This window comes from Aulonocara sp. 'chitande type north' Nkhata Bay, linkage group LG3 (genome assembly GCF_057382095.1).
Source record: "Aulonocara sp. 'chitande type north' Nkhata Bay isolate Kocher_YH1m ecotype deep benthic linkage group LG3, A_spYH_male_GT1.1, whole genome shotgun sequence".
NCBI classification, from domain to species: domain Eukaryota; kingdom Metazoa; phylum Chordata; class Actinopteri; order Cichliformes; family Cichlidae; genus Aulonocara; species Aulonocara sp. 'chitande type north' Nkhata Bay.
In genome coordinates, this window is record NC_141346.1 from 39,443,985 (window position 1) to 39,469,552 (window position 25,568).

The following is a 25,568-nucleotide window of genomic DNA, read 5'->3' on the forward strand; positions in this document are numbered from 1 at the left end:
CTGTGCTTTAACTGCTACATTAACTATTTACAGGTATTAAAGTAAAATAAAAAAAAGATTACACATCTTTACTGTAACAGTGCCAGAGCTGACAGGTGGGGAGGAAGAAATTAGAAGAAGGAAAGAGATTTTTAAAAAAAAGAAAAAAGAGGAAATGACACAGAAAACAAACAGCACCTGAAAGAGAGCAGAGGGAAGACGGAGGACAGGGCCCAGAGCTGTGATCACATGCACATAATATACAAGGAGAAACAACCGTCCACATCAACCCACTGCTCTAAAACACTTCAAAAACTCTGGTGTGAATGTGGTGTCGTCTTATTCTTGTTATCAAACCTCAGTAAGTGTAAAGAGGAAGTGGAAGCTTGATCCAGTTATAAGTGAACTGTTCAATAGTGGTTTGTTGCAATGCTTTGTGCATTTTCTCAGCATGCTTTCAAGATTTAACCTGTGGCGTCCACATATGTGGACATCACATTTTGTCTTGTCTAGACCACAGTACTAAATTTTGCTCTACAAGGACCTGATATCCACTCACGAGGACATTATTCTGCCACTGTTCTATCAAATTTTCAATCGAATGTCCCCATATGTGGATATCAGGCCATTGTAGAGCAAAATCAAGTAAAAAGTAATTCTTTGTTTTTACATTCATCAGGTCCCAATCAGCCCAAATAGCAAAGAGAAATAAAAATGCTATGAAAGAGTTCAGGTCTTCGGAGATTAAAGTTACTATGGCAACATGAGTAAAAATAAAGGTAAAAGTCTTTCAGGAATAATTATGATAAGATCCGTCTACAGTCATGCTGTAGGTAATACACCACAGTATCTTCTGATCTATTAGTCTACACATCACTGAATCATTTGGACAGATTAACATTTGTGGAATCACACAGTGTTTAAGTCTCAGTTATTTATTTATGTTGACTGCAAAGTGTAAGTTGACACTTTTGTGATCTCAATAGAGACTTTGTGATGACCCACAGGTAAGTCTCTGTGTGCCTGTGATCAGTTATCTGTAACTCAGTTTTCTTCGTTTGTTACCATCGAGGCCTGAAACTATCAGCTTCATAATAAAGGTCACCTTTGTTTGGTACTCTGAGTCCTGCTTTGCAAGGGTGGCTGTAGCTCAGGCGGTAGGGCTGAACATCTACTGATCGGAGGGTTGCTGGTTCAATTCCTGGCTTCCCCTAGTCTGCTTATCACATATCCTTGGGTAAGATACTAACCCCAAATTGCTCTCCGAGGCATCCATCGGAGTATGAATATGTGTGTGAATGTTTGTCACAAAGCACTAAGAAAAATGTGCTAGTGTGAATGGGTGAATGCACAAGTTGGGAGTTCGCCTTGTAATCGGAAGGTTGCTGGTTTGTTCCTCGGCTCGGACAGTCTCGATCGTTGTGTCCTTGGGCAAGACACTTCACCCGTTGCCTACTGGTGGTGGTCAGAGGGCCCGGTGGCGCCAGTGTCCGGCAGCTCTGTCAGTGCGCCCCAGGGTGGCTGTGGCTACAATGTAGCTTGCCATCACCAGTGTGTGAATGGGTGGATGACTGGATATGTAAAGCGCTTTGGGGTCCTTAGGGACTAGAAAAGCGCTATATAAATACAGGCCATTTACAAGTTGTGTGAAGCGCTCAGAAGAGTAAAATAAGTGCTGTATAAGAACCATTTAGCATGTGGGTCTGCTTTTTGAACTGACTCTGAACACAATCACATGATCTTGGTTGGTAACATGTGGTGTTCAACACAAACATCATTATTACAGTGTTTCAATCATTGTTTCACATCATCAGTTTGTTTTATTTTATTGTGTTTACATGTAGTCAGAGGCTGAGGTCAGTGTGCATCTGCACATACATGTCAAAGCAAGACAAAGAACAGTCTGCAGAATAAATGAGTTCCTGCTGTACTTTGAAATGACAACAGATAATAAATATAACTGTTATGGATAGGCGTAGCTTTGGGTCACGTGGTGTCTGTAATAGTGATTGCTATATCACCTGTTCACGGCCCGAGGGAAATTTTGTGAATGAGTGGGTGATGGGGGAAGTCGACTTTTGCTGACCGCTCAAGCTTGGAATGTTTTTGATCACTGTTTTTCTACGGATTTTAAGGATTTGATAACAAATAAAGGAGTTTTAACTTGGAACTTTGACTAACGTTTTAAACAGCGGGCGCGTCAACATTATTCCCCTATTCAGCTGCTCGGCGACTCAAAGGCTTGAAAGTCGCCAACAATAACTTTGAATTTATCTATGAATTTAATTGTTACTTTAGTTGGTGAAACATAAAAGTCTTTAGTCTCACTTCAGCCACACACTGAGTCATTTCCTGTGTTTGGGTCTCCACCAAACTTAAAACCAGAATTTAACCACAAGGTGAAAACTTTCACAGGTCTGAGGTCAAAGGAGCCTTTTCACTATATGACTGCATGATGATGTTTCAGCTAAGAGTCAAATAAAATAAAAACATTTTAATGCAGCCTAAAGTAAGAATTTAATTTTAATTCTGCAGTTAAACAATTAAAAGGAGAAAAATGATTTAAAAAGGCTTTAGTGAAAATACAGGCACCAAAGTAGAAAAGCTGTTTTGGTATATTCACTCTCAGTGACTCCCAGTCTGCAGAAACCTGCCAGGAGACAAATATTAGTGGATATTGCACCCAAAAAATACCCCAAACGGGCAAAACATACTTACATGAAGCAACACAACAACATTTTATATTATAGAAAAAGGAAACAACACAACAAAAGAAACAAGCTTCTATGTTTGCAGTGGACAGGAAATATAAACATGTCAACCAACTGCTGCGGTCAAAGCTACAGGAGCTGTTTGAGTTTTGTGTGTAACGGCAGGAAGCACAGAGAGACCAATCAGAATAAGAGCCTGTAGAAAAACTCTTGTTGTATCTATATTAAACACAACTTCTCTTTATCTGCAAACTAAAACTGTTTGATTATCTGAGGATCAGAGTGCAGCAGGCTGGATGTGACGATGGGGCACTCTTTGCTCTGCATGATGGGCTTTTTCTGTAAGTACACGTCTGACATTGTTTGAACGGCAGCGATTAATGAAAATGTTTCTGATCTGTGAGAATTACAGTGAGTCACTGCTTTAACCTGTTTACCTGAGAGCTGGAACAAAGCAGACTTGTGATTCTTTAAGTGTTTAAATGTTTGATACACTGCTGCTTTTTGCATCACTTATAGTTGCACACTGTGTTACAACAGTTTGATTGTATAATGTCTGATGAGGTTTTATTCATTATTTTAGTGCTCAGTACTGTCATCTGTGGAAATGCTGAAGGTAAGAAATGATCTTTTTCTTCCTGTTCATATATGTAGCTGTTATCTCCTATAATGTGCTCAATAATATCCTCCCTGTGTTTACATGTTATCTTCTGCACAGGCTCAATGCTTCTATTCAGCCTGTGCAGTTAAACATAAATGGCTTCAGTAAGCGCTCCATGTGGAGACTGTGGCGTTCTTCAGAGCTTTTACTGATGTACCATTTGTACCACTTTCAGTCTGTAAAACTGTAACAACAAAACAGAGCAGGTACATTTAATCTCAGTGTAGATGCACAAATGTCACATGACCAATGCAAGATCATAACATTAACAATAAATGGACAAAGCCTGTCAAGTGACGTAAATACAAATACCACATGCTGACATGTTTTATGCTAACAGGCAAAACAAAGCACTAACAGTTAGCTTACAGTAGTAATGTAACAAACTTCACAGACCCACAAGAAGGACAGAGCACTAATATGTAGAAGCAATCCATCATCTGCCCAAACTTACACTTTATCCCATCTCAAGAGCAGCAGATGCAGAACTATCACAGACACGGAGCTCTAGCCATTATTACTCGGCACTTCCTCCATTTAACCACTAGATGGCGGACTTTGACATGAGCGGACCAGGAAGAAGTATATTTGCTGAGCAATACTGTAGAATCATTTACTTACGGGATGAATAAATGTGACCCGTCATATAACAAAGTTGAAACAAACTATATTTCAGGAATAACCTGAGGGACAAAATATTGAATATGATACAGCTCACACTGCACTGCATTTATTGGTTAAAATATTAAAATGATCGTATCAAGAGTGCAACCATGTGAGCAGATGTTTCACTCAGCTGATACACAAACTTTATATTTACTAGAGTTTGTTGCCTTGAAACTGACTGATTTCCTTTTCATGAGTATTTATCTGTCCATCCTCACAGATCACAGTTAGGATTCACAAGATGCTGATGAACTGGAGGATCAATCTAATTTATTACAGCACAGCGTGATGAGTTTAGGGTAAATGCAGGTAACTCTAATCTGAAAACAGACTCAACCACAGATCAGTCAGTTAAAGTTCTGCCTGAAGACTTTAATCAGTCTTATTATGAATTTTTACTCTCAGTTATTTATAGTGTCATGGTGTGCTGTCTGCCTCAGTGTCCTCTTGAAAAAAACCTCTAAAAGTTGTTAAAGACTTCACATACAGAAGAGTAACAAGTAAAACAAACTGGACAAAGTGCCATCGATATAGATTTATTCATTTATGACTGTCATGGTGTTTCATCATTTTAGTCTGAGTGCTTCTTCCCCATCTTTGTTTAGTTTTTTTAAAAATTATTTCCTCTTTAATTTAAAGGTTTGTTTTCTTTCATCCTTTGTGTTATTTTTCTTCCTCTTTTATGATTTTCCTGTTTGTTTTTAACTGTTTCTCATTCCCAGTCCTGTTTAAATTGTCCTGCTGTGTCTTGTCAGTCTTTGTCAGAGCATCTGTGAACACTCATGTGTGTTCATCTCTTAGTTGTTTCTATTGACAGTTTATTTATTTCTAGTTTTACATTTTGATTCTTTGTATGTTTCCATTTTTAGACTATTTAGGTATTAAAGTTCAGTTTTATTTAAGTTATTTTGCTTCCTGCATTTGAGTTCACACCTCTGCACTCCACTCATTGTTACAGAGACACATATTTACAAGTGTGTGGACTCTACTGGAAGAATGGACACAAAATACTTTTTCTCTAATTTGGTGTTTCTATGATAGTAGCTTAGTTTGGAGATTTTACTGTAGCAAAGTCACGTGTATATATATTAACCCTTGTGTGCATTTTATTATCTCTGTGTGTGTGATCAGGTTTGTAAATATGTCAAAACATCTGTGTGCACAGATATTATCAGCTGGAAAGTCTTAAAGTTTTGCATAAAGCACTTAAAATACAGACGTGTGGTCAAGTTTCAGCTCACCTGCTCTCTTTGTTGTCTGTTTTATTACTTGTGACCTTTGCTGCACTGCTGCTGTGACAGATCCACAGATGAGTGTAGAAGGTTTTCTCTAATCGAGGGTTCATTAACCCTGAGCTCAGGCTCACAGGCTCAGGCTTTCTGTCACACTCAGAACAAACCACCAGGTGGCGTATTACTCAGCCAGGCTCACCTGCTCTTCACCTTGTATTTGAGTCTCAGTTGCAGTAGGAAATAAAACTGCAGCTGGAACATCTGTGTGGCAGATGTGGTGGGTTTCTCCTTCTTCCACTAAAAGGACCACAATAATAGCCTCATATTTGTCTAAGTTACAGAACTTAAAGTCAAGGCCACTCTGACAGCAGACAGCACAACCACACCAGCAGGGGGCAGTGTGACACTGACCTGTGAGGTGAATTACTCTGTTCAGAAAAACCTCATCTGAAAATGAGATCATCTCTTTTAGCTCTAAGAGTGCAATCTCTGTCTCTGATGGAGGCATCTACACCTGCAGAGGAAGGAGAAGAAACACGAATTTAGTCACAACTAAAAGCGATTCAGTCATTATTCAGGAAACTGATGAGTTTAAAAAATTTTGAGAGTTGAAAAAGGTCTTCTCCAAATTGTAATGGAAGTCAATATTCAGTAATCACCAGCACTTAAACCACTAAATCTGTCAAATTATTAATTATTAGGCTCAGTACATTGTTTCACCTTTGTTCAGTCTTCAGATCACTTACAGACACAGAGGAGTTCATGGTGCTGTTTTGTCTTTTTAGAGTGATTTAAAAAACAGTTTGTGCTCCTTTCCTGGTTACTGAACCTTTACTCTTAGTTTTTCTTTGCCAGTTTTGACTTTGGTGCCACATAAAAACTTTGTATTTCACATTTTATGAACAGTTTATGAGAGCAGAGCAGCCTCCAGCTTTGAATCCATCACTGGAGGTTTAACAACATTGTTAGGAAACAACAGCTAACTGATGACTCATTGATTATATGTTCATAAATGTATAAATATGGAAATGTAAAGATGTCGAAATAAGTAAACTGTTGAATATAAAGATCCGTTAATTACCTGATTTTATTTATTTATTTAAAAGAAAGAACTTTTTGATTTTCAAGTCCAATTATCAGTGTGCTAATGATATATTTTTGTTTGAACAGCTCTGCCTAAGCCCACTGTGACACTGCAGCCATCTTGGCCTCAGATATACAGCGGTGAGACAGTCACTGTCAGATGTGAGATTCAGGGAGGTGAAGGAGCTCAGTGGACGTATGAATGGAGTCCAGCCCAGTTAAACACATCTCCAACATCCAATGAATACACAATCAGCAGTGTTAGTGAGTCTGATGGTGGAGGATACAGCTGTCGGGGCACAAGAGGCTCCTCCTGGACAGAGTGGAGTGATGTCATCACACTGAATGTAAAACGTAAGTTGGAGATATTTCACTCACACTATGTTTTTTTTAATTTATATTGTAACACACCAAAGGCTTTTTTGTTTATTTGTTGTTTATTATCAAAAGTAGCAAAAATGGCTTTGATAAAAATTAACAGTAAAGACTCAAAGTTAAACATCTGAAGTATGAAAAAGATTTTGTTATATTGTTATATGTTATAATATTTTTATATTTTTAATGTTGAATTTCTTATCTATAAAATAGTGTAGAAGACATTTCTTACTTCTTAAATTACTGTTTGTAATTATGCTATTAAATAGTGGCAATTATAACATAAGTAATTCTTTGGATATACATTTTTAAACAAAGTAAAACAAATTAAAATATGTCTCTGTGCTGAGACCTGGTGGAACTCAAAAAGGTTTTAATTCTTTCAGCTGACTGAAAGCTCTCACCACCTGCAACAGTCACAGGCAGCTTCCTGCAGGAACCTGGTCACAGCAGAGGTCTTGCATCTATTTGAACCCTTTTATATGCCAACACCTCACTGCTGATATTTATGGCAGCTCTGAACTATAATTATTTATGGTGGATCTGTCTCCTCCTGTGCTTGTTTATCATCCCCTCAAGTTAAACAAGGATTTTATTTCCACCCTTTTCTTTGGAATCATATAAAGATTTGACAGCATTCTAACTCTTGGGGATTTTAATGTTTGCTGCCCATCAAACTCCTAAAACCACAGATGACATGAGTTTTACAGTCTATTTAAAAGTTTTGCTAGACTGCTGTGATGACATAAAATCATGGTTGGCAATTCATTTTTTTGAATGTAAACGATCAAAAAGATTGTATTATTTGAACCTTCAGACCCTCGTTTTGCTCTTAAGTGTAACCTTGTTCCTCTGAAAAAGTTCAGAACTCTCTTTGAAAAAAATCTGCAGGTGATCTTTGATGACAGTTTCTCATTTGAGAAATAAATAAATTGTGTTGTAAAAGGGTTCGGGCATTTGCAAAAATGACGTTCGTTATGTCATCTGCTCACTTTAAGAAAGTAATTCCTGCATTTATTTCATCCATTCTTGTGTAATATGCTTTACTTTGGTAGCAGCCAGGCTATAATGATTATTTAATCGTTTGTTTTTAAGTCTCTGAATGGATTCACTCCCTCGTAGCTCTCTGATCTTTTAAATAAACAAACTCCAAACAGAACTCTAAGGTCAGCTGATAAGTTGCTTCTATTTGTTCCTGGAAGCAGACTAAAACACAGGCTAAGACTAAGACTGGGCCTTTGTGATTGTTTTGCCTGAACTTTTGGCACAGTTTGCCCTTCAAATTACTCTTTGATTACCAAATAAATAGTGTGCAGAAAAAAAATACAATTCCCAAGGGGCCTCCCTCAACTGGACACATTTGACATAAAAGACTCAGCTCCTCCTTCAGATATCAGTGGGCTGGTTCAATTTCAGGAGTGTGGGTGCAGAGGCAGTGGGACAGCTAAGCCTGAGCCAGAGGTTTGATCTGTTTGTCTTGCCAGCAGGTCAGCAGATAAGTGATTTAGCATATATATGTACAAAGGGTCTGACTGCACCAACTAACTGCATGTTGACCAAAAAACACACAAACACATTGTTTTCTGTTAGAAGTGAAGTAAGTTGACTAATAGTAGGAAAGCTTTTCATGCAGACTTCCTCTGAGTTTAATTTCCACCTGTCTCGCTTTTCTTTTTTGAAAAACAGACCTTACTTCTAACAGACCCATCCTACAGTCTCTTTGTCCTGCAGAGGTGCTGCTCTAACCTCTTCTTTGTTGAAAAAAACAAAACTAACACTGTGAAACATAAACATTTAAAAGTACAGTGTGAAGCAAACATTATTTTGTGGTGATAGGTTAATAATTTTTATCACTTTTCTTCCTCTTACGGTGCCCCTGCCTAGATTACTGCGACAGTCTAAGCAAACAATCAGCTGAATGACTGCAGACCAAACAGATTTAAGCTGCCAGGCTTTGAGCTCAAACACATCACATAGGATCCCAGCACTCCCATTTTTCATACTGGCTCCCAGCTTCACGCTGATTTTAACCTCAAAGTAAATGTAAAGCAGAAAAATCTGTGAGTTTTGGAGTATAAATAAAACTTTACAAAGTAAATTCTAATACATTTTATATTAAAATGTTGTGTTACAGTGTGAAAGCTATAAATTGTTTTATTGTGACTTTGTTTTGATTTTCAGACTTCAAACTGTCTGTGAATCATTTGCTTTGCAGTCACTCTACTCTTACGTTATAAAGAGCAGAGTTTTCATGTTTCTCTTCTAACTGGATCATTATTATGTGAACAGTTCCCAGTAAGCCCACTGTGACCCTGCAGCCACCCTGGACTCAGATATACAGAGGTGAGACAGTCACTGTCAAATGTGAGATTCAGGGAGGTGAAGGAGCTCAGTGGACGTATGAATGGAGACAAGGCCAGGTTAACATACCTGAAACATCCAGTGAATACACAATCATCAGAGCTACTGAGTCTGACAGTGGAGAATACAGCTGCCGGGGCAGAAGAAGCTTTTCCTGGACAGAGTGGAGTGACATCATCGCATTCAGAGTATTATGTAAGTTGGACACGTTTCACACATTTTAATTTATACTGCACAATGTTTCATCCAAAAACACAACAAAATTCTTTGTATTGCGACAACACAACAGGTTTTGTTTTTAATTTTGTGTGATTATTTGGATATATTGGAGGTTTAACAGCATTGTTTGCAAACAACAGCTAACTTACAGCTCATAGGTTACATGTTCATAAATGTATAAATAAATGCAAATATGTAGAAATAAGTAAACAGTCAAATATAAAGATCAGTAAATTACCTGGTTTAATTTATTTAATAAAAACAAAACATTTTATTGTTGATTTTCGAGTCAAATTATCAGTCTGCTAATGATATCTGTTTATTTGAACAGCTCCTCCTAAGCCCACTGTGACCCTGCAGCCATCCTGGACTCAGATATACAGCGGTGTGATATACAGCGGTGTGATATACAGCGGTGTGATATACAGAGGTGAGACAGTCACTGTCAGATGTGAGATTCAGGGAGGTGAAGGAGCTCAGTGGACGTATGAATGGAGACGAGGCCAAGTAAACACAGGTCATACATCCAGTGAATACAGAATCAGCAGAGCTGCTGAGTCTGACAGTGGAGGATACAGCTGTCGGGGCAGAAGAAGCTTTTCCTGGACAGAGTGGAGTGACATCACCACATTGACAGTAACAGGTAAGTTGGACACGTTTCACACATTTTAATTTCAAAAACAAAACAAAATAATTTCATCTGTACTGTGGGTTTCTGGGGTATTTCTTAACACAGTGGAGTGACATCATCACACTGACTGTGTCATATAAGTTGGGCATATTTCACCTTTTTAAAAAACAAAAAAAATTATATTGCACAACGTTTGATGCAAAAACAAGAAAATATCATGTCTTTCAATAAAACTGCAGGCTTTCTTCTCATTTTAGTATCAAAAGCAGCCTAAAACAAGTTTTAAAGTGTGGTATCGCAAGAAATTAGTTGGTTATATAAATATATGAGTATGCATAATAGTTATTATTCATAGATACCTACATCCTAAGTTCCTGTTATTCATCTGAAAGAAAAAGAATGAGTGTGTCGTTACAATGGTAATGCCAGGAGAGCCAGTAGTGGTTCTGTGTTACATTAATGTTGTAAGGAAGTGGAAGAAGAGTGTGTCCTGTAGGAGGCAGTAGAAAATGGATACTCATGTTCTGTACATGCACTGAAAAGAAGGTTCAGTAAACCAGTGTCAACGATACTTCATTGTTAGTCTCAGTTATTTTATTTCTATTTTTTGAAGATGCAACATAAAGTTTTACATAAAATCCACAGCAATCACTCACAGTGAAACTGTTATGATACGGCTGTGTGGCAGGGAGGATGTAGGACACAAACGCAAAACAATCATCAGAGCAATGAACTTAAAAGGCTGCTTTATTGCAGCGGTATAATTTTCACGAAAAGAAAAAAACTTGCAAAAACAAAATGAAACAAAAAACTGGGAACTAAAAACAAAAACACTGGGAAACCTGTAAACTAGTGACACTGATCTCAGGGAGCACGGAAACACGCAGCATGGTGAGGGGACGACGTGACACTGACAGAGAGAAACACGGGTCTGAAATACACTGAGTGAAACGAGGGAATGAGACACATGAGGGGAGAACAGTCGAGACCAGGGTGAAGCAAAACTAGAAACAGTGACAAAGGACAAGAGACCGTCAAAGTAAAACAGCAAGTATAACACAGACACGGACGAGACACTGAACATAGGGAACACGGAGCACAGAGACCAGAGAGACAAAAGACACGACTAGGGTGGGTTTTGATGATCTATTTTCCGATTAAAATCGATTCTAGCTTGAATAACGTGATATTTATTCAATAAAATCCTGAATCGATTTTCTAAATATAAATGTATTTTGCCCGAAACGCCAGAATCTCAGGTTAAACTACAAGATTTCAACAGCCACCAACCAGCTAAAACAGTAAATGAGAGCAGGCATCTGCTGTGATGCTCACACCTTTGATAAAGTCTCAACTTTTATAGATATAAAAATATGGATATGTACTGATAAGTGATCAGAATTATAATATTTCTGACTGTCTGAGGCAAAATTTCCCACATTCAAATCGAATCGACTTCTAGAAATCAGTGACGATACCCAACCCTGGACACGACTGACTGGGGAACAAGAAAATACAGTGTCCCCTCGTTTATGTCAGGAGTTAAATTCTAAAAGTAATCCACGATAGGTGAAATCTGCGAAGTAGCCAACTTTATTTTTTACAATTATTATAGATGTTTTAAGGCTGTTAAACCCCTCACTACACACTTTATTCACTTTTCTCAGACAGGCACGAACATTTTCACAGTTTTCTCTCTTGTTTAAACTCTCAAAGTTCAAACCTTCTAGAAAAATAAGTCCAAAATTAAAGAATGAAACCAAAGGCACCCACGGTTGCCTTTGACGGTGCAACACGTTTTGTCGCCAGTGTTGTGTTTGTTGGGGAGAAAACTTACAAACATACAGTGCAGCACTTCAGAGTCACACTGCTAGCGATCAAAGATTTATGTAAATTTGACAAGCTGAACGCATTCTGCACTGGACAGCAGCGGTCCTTTATCGCAGTCTTTCTTTTACATTGAGAGTAAGATCCTCCTCCTCTCTCCCTGATGCTCGCTGATCGCTATGGTAACACGTAAATATTTCTTTCAAAATAAGAGACAAAACTACAAAAAGATAAAAAATAAAGTACATGAAAATATATAAATCACCATAACGCTGAATCAGTGAGAGCCCTGTGCTTGTTTCTCTGCAACGAGCCGGTCCCACCTGGGCATAATGGGGGACAGTGACACCTGAAGTGTGTTGCTTTTGCTCAGTCTGCGCCGCAATTTTGTTTTGGAAGCTGTAACTGCAGAAAACTCCGCTTCACACAGTTATGATGTCGGAAATGGCAACAGGGTTTTTAGTGCTGTTGTGGCAATCTCGGGGTATTCTCGGGCGACACCGGCAAAGCTCATAGTTTACTCATAACAGCCAGGAAAAGATCCAGGGAAACCGAGCTAACAATAAAAACTCTGAAAACCATAAATTTCACACTCCAGCCTCAACTCTCGCTGCCCGGTACCAAATGACTCGAGGCCGCGAAAGGTGAATTGCATTGTAGCGAGGGAGAGACCACTGTAATACAAAATCAAAACACTGGTTCACAGACCCAGGACTGTGACAGAAGCATGTGGAGTTGAAAGACATATTCAGTAAATTTCATTAAAAAAAATGAAACACAAATGTAATGATCCCAGTTTATTCAGCTCAGTTGTTGCACATGTGGATTTTTCACCAGTTTTCAGCAGAGTGGAAGCAGGCAGTGGTTTAACCCACTTTTGTTTAACCCAGTTTTCTCCTGTTTTGTGGACAGCCAGGGAGGTCTGGCATTGCATCTTCCTTTTCTTGATCAGGGAAGTTTTACCCTGTGTTTTGTTTCTAGGAAGGGGGAGAGTTTTTGTTTGTTATTTTGGCCTTGGAGAGCCTGATGCTTTTAGCTTCCTGGCTCAGCTGTGTTTATTGCGAGTCTTTTCCTTTTTTTTCAGCTTTGTAAAAATAAACCTGTGTGGCTGCGCTGATGAGGCCCAGGTGTTTCCTCTTCAGAGGGGGCGTGGGCCGAGGGCGTGAACCCACCATGAGTTCCGCCCTGGCGAGAGAGCGAGAGAGAGAACACTACTAGTCAGCGGCCTGCTGATCCCCTGGCCGTGACATTTTATTAGAGACTGTTCTGCTACATTACAGGTTCCACTTAGATTCTTTCCTGTAATTGTTGTTAATGGCATTTGTTTATTTATTTATTTTAATTAATGAAAAATAAAGGTGTTCATGAGTGTCATAATATCTTTAATGATACGACAGCTAAAAGAACCTCCAGTGTAGAACAGATGCATTAGTGGATCAGTGGTTCAGTTCATGGAAAATCAGTCAGAGCCACAAGAACCTGTTTGTTATACAATAACTACAAGTGTGACAAGTGTGTCCCAAATCAGCAACTGCACCAGTTTCACATGATGACCTCATCACAACTTTTAGAAAATGTTTCTCAAATGATGATTTCTTCCAGTCTTCTTAATCTGCTGTAAACTCATGAAAAATAATCTGTAACTTTTTGGAATCTGAACAAAAACTGTGCAAAGTAAAGACTTTACCTTTTACATTTTACTGAAAATATTGTGTTACAGTTTGAAACTTTTATGTTGTGACTTTTTGTTATGTTTAACTTGTTTCTCTGTGAATCAGCTGTTTTGTAATGACTCTACTCTTATGTTATAAACAGCAGAGTTTTTATGTTTCTCTTCTAACTGGATCATTCTTATGTGAACAGTTCCCACTAAGCCCACTGTGACCCTGCAGCCATCCTGGACTCAGATATACAGCGGTGAGACAGTCACTGTCAGATGTGAGATTCAGGGAGGTGAAGGAGCTCAGTGGACGTATGAATGGACTCCTGCCAAGTTAAACACACCTCCAACATCCAGTGCCTACACAATCACAGTTACTGAGTCTGACAGTGGAGGATACAGCTGCCGGGGCAGAAGGGACTATTTGTTAACAGAGTGGAGTGATATCATCAGACTGACTGTATCATGTAAGTTGATCACATGACAGGACATTTTAATGTTCACCACACTTATTTATTTTTCAGGGAGTTGGCAACCCTAGGTGGTGGTGATGTGTTAGGGTTGCCAACTCCCTGAAAAATAAATAAGGGACACCTCGTGGCCAGGGCCGGGCAACCCAGTTCACCCTTCACAGTGTGGTGAATTTTGTAGCTCTTTTTTTTTGTGTGTGAAATTATTTTTTTAACCATTTGACTTGAATTTGATTTAAGCAGATGCATATTCTTTGTGATATGACCATATGGGAAACAAATGATCATTTAGCTATTTATTTTTAGCTCACAATGACAACATTAACACAGTAAAACAGGTCTCTTTCTTAAACAGAAGCCTGTCATGCTTAACTTTTGAGAATATAAGTAAATCTTTCTTTAAAAGAACTCTGTCCTGCTTAACTTAAAATTATATAAATTAATAGAAAACAATAGAACAGAATCATTCTTGTAACAGTGCACATATAGTGCATTTAGTACAATTGGCTTCAGTTGAGGTATTATTTCAGCTTTTCTAAAGCTAATCAGCTGCTCCTGTTTGTAAACCCGCTTGTTCCCATGATTACGCATCTTAACTCATCATCATTATTAATCTATGCATTACTTTTATGTATTAGTGATCTATTTGTTGTAATCATCTATCCTTGCAGTTGTTTATTACACAAAATAAGTTATATTATCACACTTCTGGCCACATAGCGCTTATATTCACTGCACACAGTGCAGTGCGCTTTATAGGTGTTATCGTGCATTTTCCCAGTGTTTTCCTTTTCCCAGTCCTCCCTGTGCTTTTGCAGCCTTTTTTTCTTTCTCTGGGCAAACAAACATTGCTGCTCTAATGCTGGGCTTACACTGTACGATTTTTGGCCCATTTTGAGACGATTTATGAGTCGTGCGACTGATTTGGTGATCGGCCCGATTTTGGCCTTCATCGTGCGTCGTGTAGTATACGTGGGGTAACGAGAAGCGATTAACACCTCGAGCAGCTCCCGATCATCAATCGCTCGTGAGCCGCTCACACTGCTCACGCGCAAACACGTAAACGTCGGTGAAAAAGACGGCGCAGCACGGCTGTGCAGCGTGTGATCTGGACACAAGCGATGGAGGCACAACTTGTAGAACTTTGGAAAGCTCATCCGAGCCTTTTCGATGTGGCATCACAAAATTATCACGACCACAACAACTGTGAAAATAGTTGGATTTACACTGCTGCTTAATCACAGCTGCCTGATCAATGTTTTTCTTTAGCAATTTAGCAAAGTTGATGGTGGTGGTGTGCGTGTCTGTGTGAGTGTAAGACGGAGAGAGAGAGAGCGCGACAGATTTTCTGTTATAACCTTCATGTTATGGAGGCACAGTGTGAGCTCTCAGGTCGCATCAGAGCATCGGGTGGTATAGTGTGAGACCTGCATCGTGACCTACCAACTTCTAACCCCTGCGAGTCAATTGTGCAGTTTGAGCAGGAGCTGAATATCGTGACTGAAAAAATCGCACAGTGTCTGCCCAGCTTTAGGTGTACTGTCGTCCGAGACTTGCACCGCAGTGTCGGCGTTTGTTCCCCTGTTGGCCATGCTTCTTGTTGTGGTCATCTGTTGTCTTCCGGTATTTTCTCCGTAAGCGACCTTTCCTCGACCAATGAGATGAGCGGTAATCTGAATTGTCATACTCGAATTGTCATAAGTGTGCTGTCAGCTCATTGGTCACAAATCAGGAGAGGGGCTGGGAATTATGTTTTCAAACAAAGCGTTAATTCCATAAACATTTATAGACTACTTTTGATTCTCACTGTATTACGGGACAAAGTGCGTCCCTTATTAGCTCAATACGGGACGTGTACTTTTGTTTCTAAATACGGGATGATTCCGTTTTTTAAGGGACGGTTGGCAACCCTATGATGTGTCCGGCTGCCAGCGGGAGAGCTGCAGCCGTTGAATGTACTGTTACAGCAACTGTGTGATTATTGTAAGAATAAATGATGCTGCAAAGCATGAAAATGTCATCGGGTCTGCCGTGGTGGCGATCTTTTTTCTTTTTTTTTTTTAAGTGCACGCAAACCAGTAAACAAATTAAAACAAATACTGTTGATAAACTAATACAAAAATTACAATTAAAATTCTCAACAACAAAAACAGGAAAATATAATTAATATGTAAACAACTTAACAACCCCCAAAGTGTCTAAGTCACATGACGTGTCAGTGCAACACCGAAACATAAGAGTGGGGGAAGAGGGAGCAAAGTGCTCTCCGCTGTCACAGGAGCGGTGAGTCCAGTGACCTGGTTGTTTCGTTTTTATCGAAAGCACAGCATAGCAAACAAGCAGAACTCAAAGTAAAGAATCGATCTCACCAGGCTAGTATCGATCCGATGCCGACTTGGGATCGATACTATCGATATTTGGATCGATCCGCCCACCACTAACAGAAAGAGCTGAACGCGCTGGGCAGAAATGAGAAGCGCAAGCAACACATTGCGAGCAAACGCAAATGCAAAAACAGAGCAAAAGGGGCTGCTATTGGTGTGTGTGTGTGGATAACAACAAACACTGAAATACATTTTTGCACACAGCAATTCATTTTGTTCACTCAAATTTAGCTTTTCTTTCCTCAAAATCAAATTCTTCTCAAAATGCAACACTTGCACCTGCAAAGGTAGCACATGTGGGTACACTAGCACACTTTTCACAGGGCTAACACATCGAAGACATCGTTAACAGCTTCTACAATCACATAGAAGCTGTTTTATAAATTTTATAAATTAGAAACCGGACTGTGAATCAAATTTAATTTGCACAATCAGAGACTCACCGGAGTTAATGTATTGCTCACACAATACATGAACTCTGTAGCTCAACACGTTACAGGATTGCAAGTTCCACATGGTAAATGGACTGGTTCTTTCTACTCTCCTGGAGTACTCAAAGCGCTCTATACAACACACCCATTCACACAGGCACTACTATCTATACTTTAAGTGCTTTCTAACTATCAATCATACGCATTCATACGCCATAAGTATCTTGCCCAAGGATATTTGGCATGCAAACTAGGGGAGCCAGGGATCGAACCACCAACCCTCCTGAGCTACAGCCACCCCACCACAGCAGTTTTGTGCATCTGCAAAGCAAAATCAGTGCTCAAAACTACGTTTCATGGGGTTCTTTTACCCTTTAAACACAGTGCAATATACAGAGAAATTTACCTACAGCATGCAGAGAGCTGCAGTGAAAGAAAGTTAACATGAGCAGTGCAGCGGTGCATTCATGGTACATGGGAAAACAATACTTCACTAAAGATAAAACAAAATTAAAATAAAATGACAACCAATAACCAATAATACATACCAGGACCAGGGTGAACTTTGAACTTGTAGGTTGGAAACAGAAGACACGGAAATATACAATCAGTTTCCAGTTTACATTAATTTATGCATCTGAAAACCAGAATAAAATATTTAAATAAAATTAAACAACAATATGTAAAAATCTCTCTTTCTGTCTAGTTCAGGTTAGTTTGAACTCTTACCTGTGTGAACTACAAGTTAACCTGTGTTAGCTCCTACAGGGCAGCTTTCTTTCAGCTGCTCTTCAAACTTTGATCAATATGAGTCGACTCAGTGGACTGGTGGAGTCGTATCACAGTTCAGAAGTGTGAGTCAGTTTCCTGATCTCTGGAATATGAGTTGATCCAGCAGGAACAGATGATTTCAGTGGAAGTTCAGATCTCCTAGGCGTGGATCACCGTCAAGATTCAACAGTCTCAGATTTCAGTTCTGAGATCTGCTCTCGGCTGATAAACCTGATCTGTTTTGCAACACAAACACTGGAGTCTTATTCCAGCATTCCTAACAGCTCAGCTGGAAATCACATCCAAACTGCTCCCTCCCTGTAATGTCAGCGGTAGAGTTGACTGTGCGTATTAGTGTGGTCTAAACACATCTGTGCGACAGGAAATGTCAGCTTCCACAGCAAAAGAATATAAAACAACCTTACTAGGTCTCATCTTAGCTATCAGAGGCTTCAACATCAGATTTAGTAAAGAACGCAAGGACATAACGTGCTAACTGACACCAAAGAAAACTAACTGTTACTCACCAAATTCCAATACACCAAAAACAAAAGTAAAGAACAACACCAATGAAACGATAACTGCTCACACTCGTTTAGGAGCAATTCTCACATGTTCAAAATACAATCAGATCATATTGACCTGGGTTGCTTCCTCATTATTGATCAATAAACTCAGTCATGCTTCAAATTAATTATTTGAAATGTGCATGTACGTAATAAATTAAAATACACAAAAGTAAATAAAACAAATTCACTGTTTTGATCAAAACAGAAATACAGAATATTTTGTGTGGCACAGTTTGTTTTATCTCAACTATGGTTTTGTGATATTTGATCATTTACATATTTCCATCTTTAAATTGTTCTGATTCAGTCATTTTTACTTTTATGTTCTTGTTCTAAACTGAACTGCAGCCAAACCAAAGGCTGAACTGAGAGCTGATAGGACAGCTGTTCCAGTAGGGGGCAGTGTGACCCTGACCTGCTCTGTGAGCCCATCATCATCATCTGGATGGAAATACTACTGGTACAGAGATTGGAAATCTTATCAACCTGTGACAAATGGACAAATCAGTGTCTCAGAGGGAGGACTCTACAGCTGCAGAGGAGGAAGAGGAGAACAAGTTTACTACACAGAGGACAGTGAGTCAGTTTGGATTGACACAACTGGTGAGTGTAAATGTAACTTCCTACAAAGCACTACATCTGATGGTAACTGAACCTTTTGTCTTTCATGTGTTTTTATTGTACTTTCTTGAACATTAACAGTCTCAAACAGGTCTGTTGTGACTCTGCATCCAAACTGGTCTGAGATATACGGAGGAGAGACGATCACTGTCAGATGTGAGATCCATGGAGGAGACACTGAGTGGGATTATGAGTGGAAAACAAACAGCATCATAAAACCTCCAAATCAAAATGAATACAGGTTTAGATCTGCTTCATCATACAACAGTGGAAACTATCGCTGTAAGGGCAGAATGAAAAGTTCACAGCATGAAACAACAGAGTGGAGTGATTCAGTCACACTGACAGTTTCTGACAGTAAGTCATATTTGCTTTAAGCTGTTTGAACACTTTGTAAAATGTGTTTCTGTTCATATAGACTGAGATTATTATTCTTTGTATAAACTGAGCTCACTGTTCAGAGACTGTACTACATGTTCACTGAGAGAAAATCTTTGTTGAACAGATGAACCCCATCCTGTCCTCACTGTGTCTCCATCATGGCTGAGTCCTGGAGCCTCAGTAACTCTGAACTGTGAGGTTGAACATCCGTCTGCAGGATGGAGCTTCTACTGGTATAAAGCTGTTCCTGATCTATCAGAGGAATCCTCCAGTTATGAGCTGCTACCTGATGGCAGTGGGACTGCACAGGACTCCTACATCATTCATGGACAGACACACACAGCAGGATATGTGTGCAGAGCTGGAAGAGGAGACCCAGAGTATCACACTGATCACAGTCAACCAAAGTTTGTCTGGTCTGCAGGTCAGTTTGTTTCTCTCTGTCCTTTCAATAAGTTCATGTTAGCTCATCATTTTTATTCAACAACATTTAGACCATTAAAATCTCATCTCCATGACAACCATTGATGTCTGTGTACATTAAAACTTCCCAAAAGAAGAACTGAACTGAATGTTTTCCTTTCTCTCTGTGATCAAACCAAACTGAATTTCTTCGTTTCCTTTTCTTATTTTTCAGTTTTTATTTAATGTGATAACATGAAAAACAAAAGACATCTATGAGATTTTAAATGTTTTGATATTTAAACTCATGTTACTGTTTGTACTGATTATTTTTACTTGGTGCACAGACAGGATTTACACAGTTAAGACTCTTTGTTTAGTGCTCAGGTAGGTGTTCAGATAAAAAAGTCAAATATAGTTAATAAAGAAACAAAGATGTCAGCAGGCAGGTTAACAGCTCTGACAAATACAAGAGAAACACTGACTACAGATGGATGCTAGAAGAAGACGTCACAAATAACAGCTGCTGTTATTGTTCATTTAAAATATACTTCAAAGGTTTTTAGTTTTGGTCCTGCTGCTGCAAAATATCTCACTGTAGAAGGAATCTGTGAAACAGACAATATCACAGAATTATGACAGAAACATTACAGCAAATGACTGAAGTGTGTTCAGAGTGATCTGTATCAGGTGGATGATGCTGAGAGTGATGACTCAAAGCTCATGATGTCACATGACGTGTACCAAGCTCTACATGAGCTGCCAGCAGATAAAGCATGTGGGTTAGATCATCTTAAACATGTCAGTATTCGGCTCCTTTGTTTTCCATTGATTTGACTGTCTGTGTGATTCAGGGCTTGTTGTCAGACTCAGTGTTGTCTCACCAAACAAACACTTTATCATTTTGAACTATTAAATTTGATTTTCAAAACAAAAGCTTCAAACAAATATTTTCACTGTGATATTTTGAATCCTAACATCTGTGAGCTTTGTCTCTTCACTGCATGTTGTTTCCAGATGTTCATTCAGCAGCGTCTCTCACAGTGAGTCCTGACAGAGTGCAACACTTCACCTCTGACTCTGTCTCACTGACCTGTGAGGGAAACTTCACTGAGTGGAGAGTGAGGAAGTTCTCTGAGGACGGCCGACTCTCTGACTGTAGGAGAATGACTGGATCCACATGTAACATCTACACATCAAAGTCAGATACTGGAGTGTACTGGTGTGAGTCTGGATCAGGAGAGTTCAGCAGTGCAGTCAACATCACTGTACAGAGTATGTTATTATACATTTACTTCTTGGATCTGAATGATTTAGACGTCACATGAACATTTGTCTCAGCTTTGCTGTATGTGAAGTAATTCTATGTGGCAACACAAACAAAAATGAGAATTTCAGACAATTTCAGGCAACAAAGCATCAAAATATTCTTGGATGTTGGTCTAATTTCTCTTCATCCGTTCATAATCCAGTTTGTCATAATTTGCCAACAGTATTTTTTTTTCTCTGTCAGAATAAAACTCAACAAAGCTCAACATCTCTGTCGTCAGATTAGATGAACCTTTAATATCTCAATAGAGAGAAATTTGGGAAACACGTCATGCAAAATAACACAAACATACAAACATTTACAATTTCACCTTCAACCATTCAATAATGTCACCATCAATAATTTGACTCCTGCAGGGAACATCCCAACTATATTTCCAGTCCTCATAATCACTCAGAAAACCAGGTCTGCATGTAGATCATGAGACACGACTCACAGCTTTTTCTAAAAGTTTTGCACCAGCTGGTCTGACTGAAACAATATGTTTGTTTTTTTGTTTTCACAGATTATTATTATTATGATGATGTTCCTATCCTGGTGAGTCCTGTTCATCCTGTGACTGAGGGAGCTTCTGTTAGTCTGAGCTGCAGTTTGAGAACACAAAAAATACTTTCCAATGTGTTTTTCTATCACAATGACAAACTTATTCAAAATGATCCCCGAGGGGAGCTGAAGATCTCTGCAGTGTCAAAGTCTGATGAAGGTTTCTACAAGTGTCAGTACTCAGGAAGAGAGTCAGCACAGAGCTGGATGTCAGTTAAAGGTGAGCAGGATCAACACGTGATGGATTTTAATGGATTTCATGCTTGAGAAATAACATGATATTATCTCTTTTAATGTTTAAATCCATCTGGGTCTATTTAGTCAGAACTTTATAAAACTATTATGTAATATCTCTATATTGTCAGGTTTAATATCGTTGTGATTCAGGACTCAGGTGAAAACAGCAGAGGAAGTAATGAGTGAAAGTTTCTTTATCAAACAGGATAATTCATTTAACACAACAGATTGTGAGCTTCAACTTGGTCAACAGGAACAAAACATAAATGAACTTAAACTTAAGGAGTGAGTCCTACAAAAACATCTTAACTGAGGTGAGAGAGACAGGCCAGAGGAGCGGACATAACAGCGTGAGGGCGGCAGATCTGTGGGAGAGGAGAGAGCAGTTAGGGCAGGAAATCTGAGGGAATGTGACAAGACAGAGAGTGTTCATAAAGTGGCTGCAACTATGCCTTACTTGGAGTCCAGACTAGCTGGGGGTAAAGAAAAAAGCAGAGGTCTGTGGAAACTGCTGAACGATGGGCAGGCAGGCAAGTGAGGAAGAGGCTCCGAGGGGGCAGCGGTGGTGGTGAATAGGGGGGTAATGATCCAAGGTGGCAGGCGTCTGACTGGAGGTGAATGATGGCATGAAAACGAATCTTGAAGCAGGAAGAAACTGAAACAAGGGGAAAATCTGTTAGCATACAAACCTTATTTTCCTAGAAAGGATCCCAGCAGACCTGCCTGGTTACCTCACTGACGAGCTGCAGTCATGTTAACTATCCATTAACATTTGGCTTACAGCCACCGAGGTCTTCAAGGTCAACTTTATGACTAAAAAAAATCCTTATAACACAGAAACTATGATTCTTACAAAGGTGTTGTGTCTTGTCAACATATAGAAAATACTGTATAAAGATTTAAAATATCATTTGTTTGACCTCTGACCTCACTTTTACATTTCACATCTGCCCTTGTTGTCATGTTGAAAAAATCTGCCTTTGGACTTATTTTCACTGAACTACAAACTTCTCACAGTACAAATAAAACAAAATAAATACACAGAAAATACAATATTGTTTCCTTAAAAGCAAATACTGTCAACAGAGTGAGCTGCCTTAGCAGAGATTTGTGCTCTCAGAGTTCTTCTTTTACACTTTATTAATAATTAATTATTGTTTGTTGTTGCAGTAACTGTGTCAGGAGCTGACAGCTCTTCATCTCCTGTGTGGTTGATGGTTGGACTGGTTTGTGGAGTCTCTCTCATTATTATTCTCCTGCTCTTGTTGTGTCACTGCAGACAGTCCAAGTGTAAGAGCCTCTTCTTTTCATGCTGTATTAGAGAGTTTATTTACTACATACACTTTAATTATTCACACATATATGTATTCTGATCTCATGACACTAAATATCAGTGGAACAATTTATACATGACAAACATGTGTAATAACATTTGTCTCTTTCACAGATTCCTGCTTCACCAGGTTGGTAAAATACTTTTTATTATTATTTTAAACAAACATCAGTTACTTTTGAGTTTATTGTGTTTATTTCATGTTTTAGGTCGATCCAGTCTGAGAGTCACAGTCCGGGCTCCTCCACAAATCATGGAGTCAACCAGAATGAAACTCATGAGTACAACTCTGTTCATCCTGGTCAGTATTTAATCCATCTTTATTATCATTATTAATATTGACTTTTATATCTGTCTTCATTAACAGTAACAGTTTTTAGATTAACTTTGTGCTCAGCGGCTTTTAAGAGAATATTTGTCAAAATCCAGTTGGACAAACATCCAAACAGTAAACTGACACATAAAATGAGAAATAAAAATAATTTTACAAACCTGATTGTGTCTTTAACTCGACTGAAAAAATCCATAATGTTATTGTTTCATATCAGAACAGCACAAACAGTAACAACATTATGGGTTCATGGTCCGAAAATATCTCATGGTCTTGGTTTTGACATAAACAGAATTATTTAAACTCTCCTTTATGTTTTTATTAAAATGATTAATGTGACCCTGGTTCATCTTTTTTTAGGTACTAATAACCTCTATGAATCTGTTAGCCAAGTGGAAGACAACAGAAATGGTGCAGTATATTTGCAGAAAAGCACAGAGCAGTTACAGATGAAACTTGTTTTTGATTTAATGAAACTAATTCCATGTGAAATGTTTACAATCCTGTAACTAAAATATGAACATTTCAGGATCAGATGAACATCAAGATGTCACATACGCTCTTATTGAACTTAAAAACGTTGAAAAGAAGAGTAAGTACATAAAACATGTGCAATTAAATGTAAATGTAATGCAAAATAAAATAAATAAATATTTTAAAAAATCTAACAGTTAATTATTTTCTCATGATAAATATTCTGATCATCTTCACAGGGAAGCATCATAAACCAGAGCAGAGTGCTGTTTACTCTGAGGTGAAGACGGGAGCTGCAGGTACAGTCACAACAGTCTCATTCAGTGTTTGTACTGAAATGTGTCATTTCATTTTGTTGCAGCTAATTATAGGTCAACATGGAGTTTAGTTATTCACTTACCAAGCTTAGCTGCTACACATCAGCAGAGTTAATCTGCAGTCATTTAGGGTTTTGGTGGGTTAGTCATTAAATCAGGTGTATTTGTTTAACATGATACTGTGTTGTTGTGTTGTGTTCTACAGACACGCTGTAGAAGTTGAACAGATTTATTGAGTGATTCAGAAACACAGCAGGTCAGAATGTTTGCAAAGAACGAAGAAAACTCAAAACAAACTTCTTCCACAGTTTGAGTTCAGTCTCTTCCTCAGATCAGAGGTTAATCTCTAATCTAAGGCCTTTGATCAAAGTCTTTAATCTGGGAGGCAAAAAAAGTCCCCTTTCAGCTGGATTTACTGAATCACAGCATCCAGAGCTTCTGAACTAGACCACTGATCACAAAACCAAACACCATCAAATAAAACACATAATCTGAGTGTGCTCGATCACTGGAGGCACAGCAGAGAACTGTTTAAGCTGGTTGTTTGATACAGGAAAGTATTGGATGTGCCAATAGCATGGAAACTTGTGTGTATGTGGAATAGATGTAGGGCATATAAAATATGAGTAAGGGATGAAAGAAGGGAGTGATGCAGACGGGCACATGAGTATAAATGATGCTGTTTGGGAAGGTTCGAGGTTCTTTTTGTAGTTTGCTAAAGATGAGTAACATCAGCAACATCTGAAGAAAGCACTGTGGAGTCACAGTCAAAAGTTTCAGTTGTCCAATCACTGTGGACTTATGAAGTGAAATTATCATTTTTTTGTCTCACAAAAGAGTTGGAAGACTTTGTACTTGTGATTAGTTATATTTGGATAAAATTCAGGTGACTGAATCAAGTGATTATTACTAGTTGATTAAGGTTTTGCTTTGCTTCTGCTAATTTGCTTAAATAAAATATCCTGTGTTCAAAATTCTAAATTGTTAACTTTTTTGTAACAGTAAAAGAAACCTGTGACGTATTACATCTCGTCAATGGTTCTTGTTACTCTTAGCACTTAAAGTAGTCTGTTCTTTTCTAAAGTAATAATCTAGTGAAACTACAACGAGCGAGAATCATTAAGGGGAGCGTAGCATTAATGCTGTTAATGGCTGCAGCTGACAAATCTGCAGTTTAAATCCACCTCTACGTCCAACAGCTCTGTGTCATATATCTGCTGATCAAATGTATCCTGAGCTCTGACTTCTCTCTTAGAGGACAGTCTGATGTATGCTGAGGTCAAACGCCCCAAAAAAGAAAAAGCCAAGAAGAAAGCAGGTAAACAAAGTCTGCCATCACCTCCAGTGAATGTTGTTCAACATGTTTATCTGGTCTTAAAATCTTCTTTCCACTCACAGGAAAATCAAGTCCTGCAGCTGATGCAGCAGTTTATTCTGAAGTCACATTAGGAAGCTTTCCTGGTAATTATGCTTCTGTGCAGGATGAGTTATTCTTCAAGTTATTAAATGGTGAACATCCTGAAACTTGGACATTTGTGTTCTTTGTGTGTTTGTCTTACAGGTCAGTGA

At 38.7% G+C, this 25,568-nt stretch overlaps 1 protein-coding gene across 1 annotated transcript; it reads left to right on the forward strand.

The window, feature by feature from the left end:
- The first annotated feature begins 2,994 nt into the window (after nt 1-2,994).
- LOC147335629 (Fc receptor-like protein 5) lies at nt 2,995-25,568 on the forward strand. The gene is made up of 16 exons (XM_086286097.1): nt 2,995-3,031; nt 3,274-3,306; nt 13,609-13,872; nt 18,379-18,633; nt 18,733-19,008; nt 19,157-19,456; nt 20,452-20,709; nt 22,715-22,834; nt 22,992-23,007; nt 23,087-23,178; nt 23,569-23,619; nt 23,738-23,800; nt 23,922-23,981; nt 25,255-25,317; nt 25,398-25,460; nt 25,561-25,568. Exons 1-16 carry the CDS (start codon nt 2,995-2,997, stop codon nt 25,566-25,568), a joined length of 1,959 nt encoding a protein of 652 aa, XP_086142223.1.